This window comes from Haliotis cracherodii, unplaced genomic scaffold (assembly GCF_022045235.1).
Source record: "Haliotis cracherodii isolate W230 unplaced genomic scaffold, xgHalCrac1.p SCAF_15, whole genome shotgun sequence".
Lineage (NCBI taxonomy): Eukaryota > Metazoa > Mollusca > Gastropoda > Lepetellida > Haliotidae > Haliotis > Haliotis cracherodii.
In genome coordinates this window covers 10837110-10852463 of record NW_027266270.1, presented here as the reverse complement: position 1 = coordinate 10852463, position 15354 = coordinate 10837110, and the positions used below count along the sequence as shown (strand labels likewise).

Genomic DNA, 15354 nt, shown 5'->3' with positions numbered 1-15354 from the left:
TGGGAAGAACGATGAAGACTTCTGTAGGCCTGGGATGACAATGCTGGAGGTTGGACCAATTGGACCAATCCGAGTCATCGGAGATTACATTGAAACAAATCTGTGAGTCACCAACTTTCCGACTGAACCACGCACACGGCTGTGACAGTTTAACTACTGCAGCAAAACCTTCGCGTTGTTTTAGGTTTTTAAAAACTTCATCTGTAAACCTCATGTGGGTATATAATCGCTTCTTTGACAGGCCAATTACCGTAACTGCGAGCTTGCTCTGTCTGATCGTCACCTTTAATCGCGTCACCCGTCGAGAGCTGTCACTGATCCCCGAATTCTCATTGCAGCTGGAATCGCTGCCGACTGAAAACGACTATGATTTACACCCATCATCTGTCATACCGTAGTCGTTATTGGCTGATATCGACAAGTTGTGACCCCGTCAATGACACGCGGTGCGGGGCTCTTCGGAAAGCCGAATATGAGAGTGAAAGATAATGTCTGAGATATGGATTTTGGCTTTCTCAGAACCATATTACCGTCTTTTCTGCGTGATTGTTTGGTAATCCACTTTTGACCTGGGTCAGTGTGCAGCACTCTTGTCTGAGTGTTTTAAAAGCATCGTTATTCTAAACTTATTCTGTGGAAATCTACATTTGACTTTACTTAGTTTGTTCATGTCTTTTACAATATATATAGTCTAACCATGACTAGGGTTTTTAGCATCACGTATATCCAAAATAATGTAGGGCCTGGAGGGGCGGTCGGGTAGCCTAGTGGTTGAAGCGTTCACTCGTCACACCGAAGACCCGGGTTCGATTGCCCACATGGCACAACATGTGTGGCCCATTTCTGGTGTCCCCCGCCGTGATATTGCTGGAATATTGCCAAAAGCGGCGTAAGACCATACTCACTCACTCCTGTAGGCCCTGGTGAAAGAGGGGACCAAATGGGACGGGTGGTTCCGTGACTTGGGGTGGCACATAATATCAATATCTGGTTGGTCTTGTGATGACTCCATTATTTACATGCATCTGTCGTGTAACTGGAATATTTTTGAGTGCATCATTAAACAACCAACAGACCAACAGACAAAACTCCATGAGGTACAATAAGTCATAATTTGACAGGTATCAACGTGATTACGCACGATTCGATTAGGAATGTCTACATAAATACATAATCCCGTTAACCCCCTGGATGCCGGAGTCTTTGAAGTCAAATAAAATGTGTGTCAGAATAAAACTCTGCATCCAGCGGGTTAATCCGCCTATTTGTTTACTGTGAAATATTGAATTTTGTCAATGAGAATATATTTTCACCCTATTTTGAAAATATAAAATGAACCTTATATTAGACCTGGTTGAAACCAGGGATAAACACAATGCGCCCTCAATCATGCTTGTGTAGGGGCAACGACTACATATAGATATATAGTCGGTGACCATTGTCACATAGTGTCTGGTGGAACAACATACCATTATATCTGCTGGTGTCGGCGAAAGCCTGGATATGTTATTAATTTAAAATGGCTTTATATGAAGGATATTTATCATCCAACTAAAGATAGTTACGCGATAAATCGCAAAGAACAATAAAGAACCAGGCGTCGTTTATTTCTTACATGTGATTTCAACATTTTGTACAGCGCATGTTCGAATCTCCAGAAATGACGTCTTTTGTTGGATGAGATCATGGATTGTCTGGTCCAGACTCGATTATTTACAGACCGCCGTCATATAGCTAGAATATTGCTAAGTGCGGCGTAAAACAACAAACCAAAAAAAAATGAAATTGCCTCACTATGCTTTGCGGACCATTATGACGTCATCGATTACCTTACGTCACATGACATCACTAATATTTGACACAGAACCTATTAAGCTGAACTGTCTACACATATGACAATAAACGACAAGTTTGAGGTGTTTATTGTGGAATAAAACACTGCATAGAGATTACACCGTGTCGGATAACTTAAGTATGGTATTCTCACGATTTTCTTGTCGTTTATCTGCACATTTTCTCCTAATACCGATTGTCTTGTTTCTCTAAAATTTTAGTGCGATTGTACGGCCATTGTGTTCATCTTCGTTTCCCGGCTGCATGTAAGGGGAACAACTCGCGCTCGTCACTTTCTCTCTCAAAAATAACGTCGTCCAAGTTATCAAGTTGCGAGCGCATGTTCGAATCTCCAAACATGATGTCATAATAGAACAATGTTTTAACGTGAAATAAACCACGCTCGCTCTTCAGTGTCCTTTGCTATTTATCGCGTAGCTATCTTGTATTCCTGTTTGGGGGCTTGTTGATATATTTTATATCAAGAGACACGAAGGTAATTTTCTCTCTTCTATCTAAATTTTATCAGAATTCGAGGGAAGTTGCCCCCTCTCCTCCGCAAACTCGTTTAAAGTAAATATGTTCCTTTTATACAGACTCCCATTGATCTCTGTTGTGTTTAGGTCCGTCTTGATTGATCGGTTGATTTTAAGGCGTGGGACGAAACGTGGCTGTTAAAACCAGGTTGACATTCCAAGCTGGTTTTTTTCATAGACAATGATATATGCTCTTTAATGGAACTTGACATCAACAATCTCTACGATTTATGTGTTTCCCCCAAAATCCTATATCTCATCAGGTGCTGAGGGGGTATTCAAACAAGATTTAAGTATTTTCGACTCATGTATTATTAAAGTGTTTAATTTTTTGTGAAAATGAAAAAATATAATTACGTTAGATATTGACATTAGCAACTGGCGGGCAATTGCTAGGTTTTCGTTAATCACCATGTTGACAACAACAGAAACTGAAAATTGCTTCCTTAAAAGGGAAGTGTACACGCAAAGATCACTTTCCTTCTTATTCTAAACAAAACGCAATTTTAGAATAGGTGTCTGTGTTTGAAAATATACACTCATTATTTTACAGTAGGAAGCTCACAATAGTGTGAAAATGATATGCCGTTGTGAGCCTTCGTTTTCCGCGCTAAACAGGCCTGAGTTATCCCCCTTAAATTATGACGTAATTGGTGCCAATTCAACTGGGTCCCTGTCTAGTCTCAACGCAAAGATATCAAGTACTAGTTAACGGTAAAACAACATGGCCTACGAGTACGACTCATCGTCTGATTGCGAAGAATTGTCATAAGACCAGCAAGAAAATATAAAGGCATAAGCGATTTTGGGAAACGAAAATAACTAATTTTAGAATATTTTTTCTTTGCGTTGTAATTTGAACAGCGGGGAACTGAACGGTATACCATAGTCAAATCAGTACGCTACGCATCTGAGACGCTAGAATCACACCTGCACCTACACCACTTGAAGCGACTCTTATAAAGCATGATGACGTCATAATGTTTATCAATTGGCACCAATGACGTCATATTGCAAGGGACATAATCCATGGTGTTTTTATTATGGAAATAGAACACTTGGTAAATGTGAAAAATGTATATAGTTTAAATGCAAAAAATATGTTAATTAATTGTGATATTTTTATATTTTTGTCTATGACACTACTAGGTTATCACTTTTAATGTGGAAACAGTACAAGAAAAGGTTCATTTTCGTGTGAACTTGCCCTTTAAAGAGGTCTTTTCCTGCATTAAAGAGAAGTTCAACACCCCATGCTTGTCGTAAGAGGCGACTTCCGGGATCGGATGGTCATGCTCGTTGACTCGTTGAAGCATATCATCGTATCCCAATTGCGTAGATCGATGCTCATGATGTCCATCACTGGCTTACCTGGCCCAGAAACGATTATGTACAGGCCACTGTCATATAGCTAGAATATTGCTGAGTGCGGCGTTAAACAACAAACGGACACTGATCCGCATACCATTTGATAAAATGTACGCCTAAGATGAGGCAGTGTTTGACGCAATTTTTAAGGCTCACCTATTTTTCCCCGACAGACATAGCTTCACGAACGATTTTTGGCAATGGTGTCTACCGAGTCGCTCAGCCTACTTCCTTTGGGAAAAAATTCAGACTAAAATGTATGGTTAATCAACTTTTAGCACGACAATCCATTCAGTCAAACACTTTGCTACATGACCTGAGGGTGTGGGTGAATGGCGGGCTAGACAGCCAACGCAATAATCCAGGCCTAGCCTCGTTTTGAACCAACTTCAAACCAGCTGCGTGTCTTGTTCTTTGTCCGTCGTACACGAACGGCCATTACGACGTAGACATCTGAGAACGCACAGAAGGTCAAGAATCAATCAATGACGATATTCTGGCTGTTTTACCATGCTCCTCATCAAGAAACATACGTCAATGTTTTAACTTTTGCCCCTGTCAAATTCCAATTGTTGAGCACATCTTGTTTTCGGTTATACGGAAGCAGCATTGTTATTCTCTTTGATGTTGTCTTTGACTTTGGTGGATTGGTGTCTCGAAATCAATTGAAATAGAATCTCGTTTCTTGCATCTAAAAGAACTCGCGTCGTTCCGCAACATGTCGCACTTTATGGTGATTGCGGGTTACGGAAAGGAGCGAGTGCTGACGAATGTAATTTCTTGATGTCGGGATCGGAGGCTGTGTTCTGGCTATTCGTTTCAGTCAGGTAAAGTCTCTCTCAGACAGTCTGATTTATAGAAGCAGTTATGGTGTAACACTTGTTAAGAGTGTTCATTGTTGAAAGAATCGTTGAAACCTCTTTTTCTCAGTATATATAGTGCCATGTAACAGTAGAATGTTGGAATATGTGTTTTAAAGGAAGATAAGTTCAAGAAAACTGTTTATTTGTTGATGATATGTCCTGTGAATCACAGTACTGGAATAACAAAATGAACAAATATCAGTTTCAGATCTCTAATCTTTGGCCTGAAAGGGCAACGACAGCCAGGGATGGATTGGCCATTTGATTTTGTCACTGAACAGAAAACCAAGTTCTTAAAACAAAGATGTTCCTGAAAGACGTTTTTATGTAGTAATCCATCTCAATTTATTTAAGCCCCCCAAAATTAGCGATGCAAAAAAGAGTCCCTAGGGGTATAGATATTTATTTATTCTTTGGTGACGTTATTTTACCCAGAGAACACTTGCAGATCGGAGACCCAATACAGATCGATATGTGGCGCCTCTTATACACTTGACATAAAGCAACGGGATTGGTGGCACCAACAGAGGGCTATTTCGGTTAGGTAACAACGTCATTCGGCTAACTATCCAAGATGAAGTTTTGCGGCTGCTGAGAGCCAGTCAGGCTTGAGAGTTATTGAGAGGTAGTTCCGTTTAGAGCACCTTTAAATCAATTTACTTGCTCCGAGATGTGAGCAAGTTATGTTTTGCCCCCTTCAGTGATTACACAGATTATGTAACTGAGCAGGAACTGAAATTTCCTTTTTTAACTTTCGTTGTGGAATATTTAATTCAGCTGCCATACCAGTTATTGACCAAGTTCGAAACACAATTTGCGTGCAGAAAGTACATGTCCTTTCGTAATCTTCCAAAAACATTATTTGTATTTTGTAAAATGTGTGAAGAATTTGTGAGACGAAATCCCTTTTCCCTCTTTATTATTGTAGCATGTGTTTGCCTATGGGGATTCCGGCTTAGATTAGTCCCCAGCAACGTATGCTTGTCTTAGGAGGCGACCAAATGGATCGGGTCATCAGGCTCTGTGACTTGGTTGATAGGTTGAATTGTTGCTCACATTGTCAATCAGTGGATTGTCTGGTCCATACTTAATTATGAACAGACCGCCGCCATATCACTGGAAGATTGCTGAGTGCGGCTTTAAACAAGGAACGAAGACCGGTTTTAACTCTCATCATGGGCGCCGCCCGTCTTGACGCTAGAATAATATATCTAAATGGTACAAAACAAAGCTATATTTCACGTCCAACAAGGTATAAAAAGGTTCCCACAACATCTGTCAACAGTTAACTATGAATGAAGAAAATTTGTTGGTTTTGTTTGCAATCCTGTGGCTAAAATATTATAAATCGCATTGAAGATTTAAACCTTTTCAATTTTTTCATTAGGTGGAAGTGGTTGACCAGGGTAAATATTGTTAACTACAATGGCCACACAAGAAGAAATTTGAATTTTTAAAGGTTCCCCAACCTAGGGTTAACATTTGTCAAATTTAGCCGGTCAAACTCGACCCACATCACAACCACGTCCTTTGAAGAGGTAGGCCTATTACTTGTGCGACCAGATAGCGAAATAGATAGGACAATTTCACAGCTGAAGAACCGTTATCATAAAATCAAACACCATGCATTGTATTACACCCGCGGGGACCGTAGTCGTTTTATCTTATTGATTGCGATATGCTGCAGTTGGAAGTAGATCCGTCCCAAGTTGATGGCCGAGCAGAATGAATGGCAGGATGGCGTTGAACCGGAAATTATGCCCGTGATAAAAATTTCCGCCTCGATAGGTTCGCAGATAAACATTGTATTGTGAATCCCACCGATGGTTGGGTATGTGTAATACCCTCAAGACATGTTCGACATATTTGGGACAATCTGCATCAGGAAGCTGGATCGCTGAATGATCTCCGATGCCGTTACACGCTGTGAAAGAGTTGTGTCCCTTTCCTGTGTCACGACCCGCTGATGACTGTTTCGAATCCCAGAGTCGGCCCGATAATGAGCCTTGGTTTCAAACGCAGGATAAACTCATCTTTTCGCGAACACCTGGTGTCATCACTATGATTCATCAACACGTGTTGATGATATAGTCGGAATCGTACGATAGACTGTGCCTGCAGCAAAGATTTCTCATGATCATGGAAACGGTTATTCGTTTGTATTTATCAGTCTGATTATCGCCTACGAACTTTATCACACTTAATCCGCTTTCACTTGACGGTGGCAGGTCCAGATATTCTGAAATACAACTCGTTTAAAGTAGCACCCCTCCCTAACTTCGTGTACAGAGTTGTGTCCTTAAATACCAGGGCGCGATATGTAATATTGATCTCTTATTGTCTTAGGCCTGAAATGCTTTGCACCACGCTAATGTTCATGGTTGTCATAAAAGTGAACTTCTATGTGTGGTTGTTTGTTGTTTAACGCCGCACTCAACACGATTCCAGCCATATGACGGCGGCCCGTAAAGAATCGAGACTTGACCCAGTGATCGATATTGTGAGCAGCGATCCACGCCGTCAGTGTACGATGACAGGTTATCAACAAAGTCAGCGAATCTGACCACCCAATCCACTTGGTCGCCTTTTACGACCAGAGTAGGTTGTTGGGAACGAATCTCCACGACCTGCGTGGTCGAGCTCATTTATGTCGGAAGGACCCGTATCTTCAATGTGGTCATATATCGGCACCCCGGTTGTCTCGAAAATCTAACAACTCGAAATAAATTCCAATTGTCTGCGAGTCTTCGACTCAAGATGGTTTAAATTAGTCAAAGGAGTATAACTCGGTTTGCCAATTACGTGTCGTTGAAGTTTCTGCAGGAATAATTTTCAATACAAAATGAACGTAGTAAAAACATTGGCCGTATTTTTTCACTCGCATGTTTTGAGTAAGTGGTGGACTTTCGATTTAGATCTTCGTGTAAGCCAGAGATACCTCATCACTCGGAGGCAGATCGCGATGTGCTTTTAGCGTCCCATTAGGACCTTCTGTGGCACCGGTAAAACCAGCATTTGTCTTTCTTATGGGTCTGTACATTGTGTTCGTGTCTTGCTGAGTACTCTTCATTAGAGCCACTGCAGAAATATAAGTCATTGCGCATTAGTTTACGCTCCGAACCATCACTGTCCCCGTCTTTTTATATCGACGTGCCTTAAGGGCCGTCCTCGACAACTTTGAGTCGTAACTAACATGCCAATTACTGACTTTGCAGTGATCAATATTTTGGCAGATTTGCTTACGGTGCCTCCAGAGTCGTAACTTGGACATCAATAACGATAGCGGAGGCCGCTTTTTATGTTCTTCGCTTTACAATAACTTTTTAGTGAAAAGGTTCAGCAGATTGGTACAATAAAAAAGAAGATTTTTTGACAAATTTGAAACTTTTACATCTTAAATGTAACGACGTTTATTTTTTTAACTTATTCGAATAGAAATTATCCATAATAGATAAAGACTTTGTTCGTGATGTTCTCGACAGCGTACTGATAGGGTATCAATGCGTTTTTAAAGGTAAAAACTTGTTATGTTTAGTTAACCTTGAAAGTAAGAAATATTCTGGGTTTTGCAAAAATATGAAAACCTGACAGAGTGTCTAATGTTTATATCTCCCGTTTTTCAAGATGACTTCATGTGACAAGTTCATGATGGTTCAAAGAAGAGGTAAAGTGAGGTTGAAATGGGGATCAATGCCGCGTTCAGATATTATAGCACATATAGCGACCTGCAGGCACGTGCGTGTGGCTGCTTGTACCAGTCCCGACTAATACCGGTTTTATAGTACCAGCTCAGTGAGATTCCATGTCGCAGTTTAACATGAATACCCCATACAGACACAATATACTGACCTCTTTAGCCCCTAAATACGTAGCACCAGGCAGGGTCATAACAAGTACCATCTGTTAACGTGTTTTTTTGTATGACGCGTCCGGGGATCGACCCACCAAACATCCGCTTTACGGACAGGCGCTGTGTTCACTAAACCACGTCGGTCTGTTCAAAGAAGAAGCCTTATAAACCAGAATTATGTTGCAACACTGATTATTATTGTTCTGAGGTGGGCGCAGAAGAACATTGAGTTCATCCACCTTTAGGATTTATCATACATTTATTCACTTGGTACTAAGCATTGTGTATCTAGTGTACACTTCCGCGTCGCGATATCTTTACGTCATGGGCGCGACCTGGTTAGTATTACATTTCACAAGTTGTGATCGCAGCGAATAGCGGCAAAATTGCTGATGCGGCGTTAAACAATATTCACTCATTCATTCACTTACAAGTTGTGAAGCATCACATCAAACGATCGCGAGAGTGGCGCGAGATGTTCGCGTTCCTGACGCGATCTGGTGAAGTTATTTTGACAATTTGTGAACAAATTCACGTTACACGGTCGCGGTCGTGGAGCGATGTATTCACGACCTGTCCAGTTTATTTTAACCTGACATAAGAATATCTCAGAGATCAGACTTAAGTGTTGTGCTGATGATAACGACTGTAAGTTTCATTTAGGCGCCATTATGTGGTTATATGATACCCCTTATTTCAGAAACTGCTTTAACAAAAACGGTGATACTCTACTGTTGAGTTTTTAAACCCTAACTAAGACATGACATATTTGTCCCCATTTTTAGGCACTCTTTCCCTACTCATTGGCTAAGTATGTGTAACATAGTTTCAATGTAATTGTGGAACAATAACGTCTTGGTGCTATTTTCCATTCATGTGGCACGTCAAAGGCGGAAATGTTGATGTTTTCAGCACAAAAACCACACGCACCAGCAGTTACCTCCCTTTCATCATATGCATTCATGTTGAAATGAGTGCAGACCAAGCAGGTACCCGTTAACACTACTTGTGGATGTTTACAAAGGCGTAATTCATGTGATGATTTATTTAATATCTGAAACGGTCCATCTTGTGTTCTAATTGATTTGCAAGTTAGCATCTGTTTAAACGAAATAATGGCGATCCAGGTAACTTTAGACCATCGTCAAAACATCTTTTTCGGATTTTTTCCCCAGACCTTTTTTATTTTTTATTTGCAGATAAATAGCCACTATACGCGTGTAGCCCCTACATCCACACGTGACCAGGGGTGGTATATTTAAAACATACTGAGAGGTGTTCTTTACATAGCGGTACTCCCAATTTAGATCTTTTTCGCGGTTAATTATCTCTCACTTAATTCGATTCTTCCAGCTAATTAACTTGCGGCTATCGTACAATGGGCTCGGATTTTAGTATGTATCTGTTATAGTTATGGAAACGAGTTTTGCCGCTTTATATTAACGTTCAATATCTGCATTGTGTGACAAACAACATTGTCGACCATCATTAACTGTTCCGTACCCTGATGAGGTGAACTATCCGGCTTTTACTGGGTTGAACTCATAGCAATATCGGGTTAGAATAGGTTCCGAGTCGCCTTTTGTATCAAAGAGACGACTAATTTGATGGGGTGATCAGGCTCGGTAACTTGGTTTATTGAATTCCTCAACGATATGTTGCAACTGTGATCTGCTGACACTTGAAGCTTGACTGTAGCATCCATATGTCGTATTACTTGTGTTATGACTGTAGTCTCCACATGTACTGTTACTTGTGTTATGCATATTTGACTGGGTTTGTGTTACTCAAACGAGTATACAAGCAGTGGCCAATAAGGGATACGGTCACGTGATAGGTCCGGTCACGTGATATGTTGCAAATTTGCATGTGGCAGTGGTGTTAGGCGAAGTCATCACTGAGCCGAAGTGTGAAGCTTAATGCTGACCCCGACGGCGTCGGACGTTGTTCGTACTATCAACCATTGGTTTGCTTGGTGCAGATCTGATCATATACAGGCCGCTGTGATAATGCAAGGATATTGCTGACTGTGGTGTTAAATAAAAAAATACTTTTTGGAAAAACAGGCTTTTTGCTAAGATATATTACTTGTTTTTTGCAGGAAGTAGCGAATCGTTGGAGTTAATGAAGATGATTAACGCCGTCATTGACGAGGCTGTACAAAGTGTCACATCGCTGTCAGATGTAGACAGAACGGTATGTCATACTTTCTATAGGATAGATTGAAATATATCAGAGAATATTATCTAATCCTTGGTATTTGACTTTCGGATAAAAACATATTACTTTATATGTCTGTATAGTCTACATAAAGTCGTAATACTTAATATATGTATGTGAATTCATCGATCTACTGTGTTGAAAAAGTGAGTGAGTTTAATGTATCAGTGCTCTAAACAGTATTTCAAATAGATCAATGTTTGTAAGCATAAAGGAACCCAGCGAACGATGCCCAAAGACTGGAAGACCTAAAGTAACACGTGACCTGAACACAGGAACTACTTCAGTTCAGGGTAAAGGCATGTGATGAAGTTGATGATTATAACTATTATTACTATTATTAAGACATCATTTACATTGATTCTGTCATCTCAATAGTCGGAAGGTGACAAGGAGGATTTGGAAATGGAAAGGTTTGCTTCCGACCTGGTTGAATCCGTCGTCAGCAAAGTTAAAAACGTGAGTACCATTCTTTAAAGAAAACCAAACCAAATTTTGGATCAATGTCGTTTTAACATTTTGCGTGAACGATTGTTTTCAGTGAGATCCCAATGTTTGGTTTTGACCGGTACGAAAGGTCCGGTTTTAGTGCTCTTGTGGTATCAAGTTTGCCCTGATTCTACCGTTTGCTCATGCGCGACTGATGTATGGTCGTCACCAACATAATGAGGCCGATTTCAGTCGGCTTATAATAGTCAAGCTATATGAGTTTTATAGAAGTGGTTTATTAACTGAGGACTCCGAACAAAAGAAACTATATCTCTCAGTTGATTTTAAGATATGTTTGATTTTCAATTGAAAATATCTTTAGTTGTCGATAATATATCCAAAACATGAACTGTACTAGCGCTTTAGAACTCAAAGAATACAGCTGTACGGTTTTATTTTTTAAAATATGATTTGATTTAAAACTTTGAAAAATTGAAAAAAAATACCGATGGGTGTCTTAGACTTTTTATCTTTGAAATTAAATCAACAAATCAGGACAGTTATGACGGTCAATATTTACACATTCCTTACCTGTTATTCATGGTCGATATTATATCGTCTTTATAAGTATGCCATTTATTTGAATAATATAGAGGTAGATTTAAACTCTGATGGAAATAGATGGAGATTATTATTTTTTATTATAAAACATGCCTCTCTACTGAAACCGATCACATTTATGACCTTTGAGTAATGTCCCTTTGACATTGTCGGATGCACTGGTTGCATTTTGTGACGAGGATGCAAGTAACACTATGTGTTCCTTCGTCACCGCTCGCCCCCTTTCGTACTGAAATGACACGAATGACCACGAATGACCATGTCCAATATAATATCGTTCTTATCAATTCTTTTTACCCAGGCAATGATTCTAAACATACACGTGACATTTATCAATTGCGAAATTCCCAGATTTTGTTTTTTTCTCTGCAAATCTATCTTAGAATTTTACGATTTCCATCGATGTCTTATTTTACCAACAAAACTGTTACCATAGTTCCCTATTAAATCACCGCCTTTAATCAACTTAAGTTTCCTTGTAGACCCGGCTCATATTCAATCCTATTTAAATCGTGATTTGCAGAACATTGAGGCCACAGGCCATGTGTAGGAAAGAGTCCCTGGCTAAACCGGATGACACAGATACTTACACTGATCTAACGGCATTACAGGGGTGGAGAAATATAGCTTAATTTAGTGTAATTTATACATTCTATTCTATTTCTATTCTATTTGGAGTAAACGGAAGCACATTGAACTCCTGAATATTTGGGTAACGACAATATTTGATATGGATATATGTACGACGTATTTGTCCCTTAGCAGGGCACACCTGCAAGAAATGAATTTGTACAAAAGACACAAGACCTACATTCTCTTCATAATCTCGTTGCGAATGTTAACTCTCCTTCCAGGTGAGGTGAGGTGAGGTGAGGTGAAATTGGGTTCAACGTCGCGTTCAAGATTATTGCACTTACGTATATAGCAACGTGCATGCTGGTGTGTGTGTGTGTGTGTGTGTGTGTGTGTGTGTGTGTGTGTGCTTGTGCTTGTGCTTGTGCTCGTACTTGTGCTGGTCCGGACTGATGTCGATTTTAAAGCTCCAGCCCACTGAGATACCATGCCGCTGTTTAACATGAATACACAGTATACTGACTCCGAGCCGACCTGTCCTTGTTTAAGCCCCTTATTGCTGAGCGCCAGACCGGGTAACAACAAGACTCTTTTAACGTCTTTTGGTATGCCGCGGCCGGGGATCGAACCCCAGACCTTCCGCTCTCCGGGCGGACGCTCCTTGTATTTGCCCTTTAATGCCGACCGCCAGGCAGGATAGTAAAAAGCACCATCTTTTAACGTCCATGGTATGACGCCGACGGGAGTCCAACCCACGACCTTCCGCTCTCCTGGCAGATGCTCTACCACTAGACCACGGAGGCGGTCTACTCTCCTTTCAGTCTCAATATCAAACTTGTTTGAACTACATCTAAACTTGTCATGTATGAACATTACCAAGAGTTACAAAAGTTATGTATTCGTCACAACAATTGTTGACGTACGAGGATACATTCCCCACATGGATACAATGTGTCAACCCCATTTCTGGTGTCCTCCGCCGTGATATTGCTGAAATGTTGCCAAAAGCGGCGTAAAACCATACTCTCTCACTCACTTTAACACAGATTTACAGACCCAGTTGTCTAGACGTCTTGTGCACGCCAGAAACCTATGATTGTGGGTTCGAATCCCGGTTCGCCCCGATTATGTTTCTAGGTTTGTCAGCACCATACCCATGCTCGTGGGTTACACCGAAGTGGTAAACGTCTCAGACCTGCATCACTTCGGGCTTTAAGCTGACATGCCGCGATATAACTGTAATACTGTTAAAAGCGGCGTTAACCCAACTCACTCACTTAGCGTGGGACAAGTGGGTCAGCGTCCATGTTTATTATGCATCAGTGATTGGATGGTCCGGACAAATTAACTTAAAGGACAAGTTTACACAACAAGGAACTACAGTCGAACCTCGTTGTGTGGAACTCGTGGGGACTAGTTTGTCATGACAGATGTGTATATAGTATATGGCTTAAAACTATGATGTAAGGTATGCTGTGAATTAGGATCCAAAGGATAATGGCATGTTTTGCGCAGATATTTTAAACGCAGTCTGCCTTATGTATTTGCGTCAACCGCAGGGGGTTAGCTGAGTTGTAAGTTGAAGTGAGATGAAAGGCGTTTAACATCGCGTTTAAGATTATTACTCTCAAAGAGCAACGTGCATGCACGTGTGTATGTGTTTAATTGTACTATTCCGGGCTAATGCCAATTTTATAGTACTAGCCCACTGAGATACCATGCTGCAGTTACATGAATACCCCACACAGACACAGTATACTGACTCCTTGTATTTGCCCTTTAATGCCGACCGCCAGGCAGGATAATAAAAAAGCACCGTCTTTTAACGTCCATGGTATGACGCCAACCGGGGTCCAACCCTCGACCTTCCGCTCTCCTGGCAGATGCTCTATCCACTAGACCACTGAGGTGGTCCAGTCAAATATGTGTGACGAGAGTTGAAAGTTTGGCGATTGTGGGTGTATGAACGTTGTTTTATATTTTGAACTATTCGAGTCATCAGGCGAACAATCCCATGGCATCCGTCACAAACACATGCAAAGGCAAGTCAGTTCGTTCACCTGGCAACGAAAAACCGGGAACATATGATTCAAGTCAAAATTGTTTCGGACATCATTCATGTCTTTGGTGTGTCAGTTTGAAAATTTCCTCCACTTGTCAATCACATAACTTTTAGAAAGCTTTACTGAGACCTTGATCAAACAACTTCTGAGCAAGAATCTACTTTAAGTAAATACCAATGGCCACGCTTTCGCTATTTGATAAAGTACGCAAGCTATTGCGACATTCAAGCCATTAATGTTGCCATAATGTCGATGGTGTTGTATGCCTTGAGGAAGTTGTGATAAATGACAGCGTTCACTGCCGTTACGTATTGAATTCCATATAGCTAGATATATTGATGTCTTCTTATTGCGAAAGTCGATCATGTAAGCTTGTATAAGAGATTCGACAATCGTTATTTCGACCTTGATAAGTAGCCTGTAGTTATAGAAGTGTTCGCAGTGGATATACCTTGTGTAACGTAGACTTGACGTGGACTCCATTATAGTATCATAACATGTAAATATATAACGTTCACCTGACTCGATCATCCAAAAATAGAATGCGATGAAAGTAATGTGAATTGATCATTTAAATAATGTCTCAAATTACCCCAAATGGCTCAAATAAGTACAACTTAATGCATCCATGCATCCCTGTAAATGAAATAATAAATAAATAAATAAATAAATAAATAAATAAATAAATAGTATCCTTTCTTTTTTAAGCAGCATGAGAACTGTTTCTGTATGAGACAGGAAATTCAACACTCCTGCAGAAATATAAAGACATCTTGTGTCGTGTGACCTCATTTCACGTAAAGGATATTTTTTCACAAAAAATGCGTCAAAACGTCAACATGGATCCGGGGGTTAAAATATTATTTTGCTGTACTGTAAATATGTAATGTAATTATATACAGCATAAACAATAAAGAATTAAATACGACAAACGTTCATATGTAATTATCTGATTATATAATAACAAGTTCGTTAAGTAATCGGCTGTCGACCTCACA

The 15354-nt window shown here is 40.3% G+C and overlaps 1 protein-coding gene across 1 annotated transcript in view; it reads left to right on the top strand.

The window, feature by feature from the left end:
- LOC139461800 (platelet binding protein GspB-like) overlaps window positions 1–15354 on the top strand; it is a 73584-nt gene that overhangs the window by 41786 nt on the left and 16444 nt on the right. The window contains exons 9-10 of the mRNA XM_071243272.1: window positions 10552–10646; window positions 11049–11129. Coding sequence (XP_071099373.1) covers window positions 10552–10646; window positions 11049–11129 — 176 coding nt within the window. The remainder of the gene's footprint in view (window positions 1–10551; window positions 10647–11048; window positions 11130–15354) is intronic.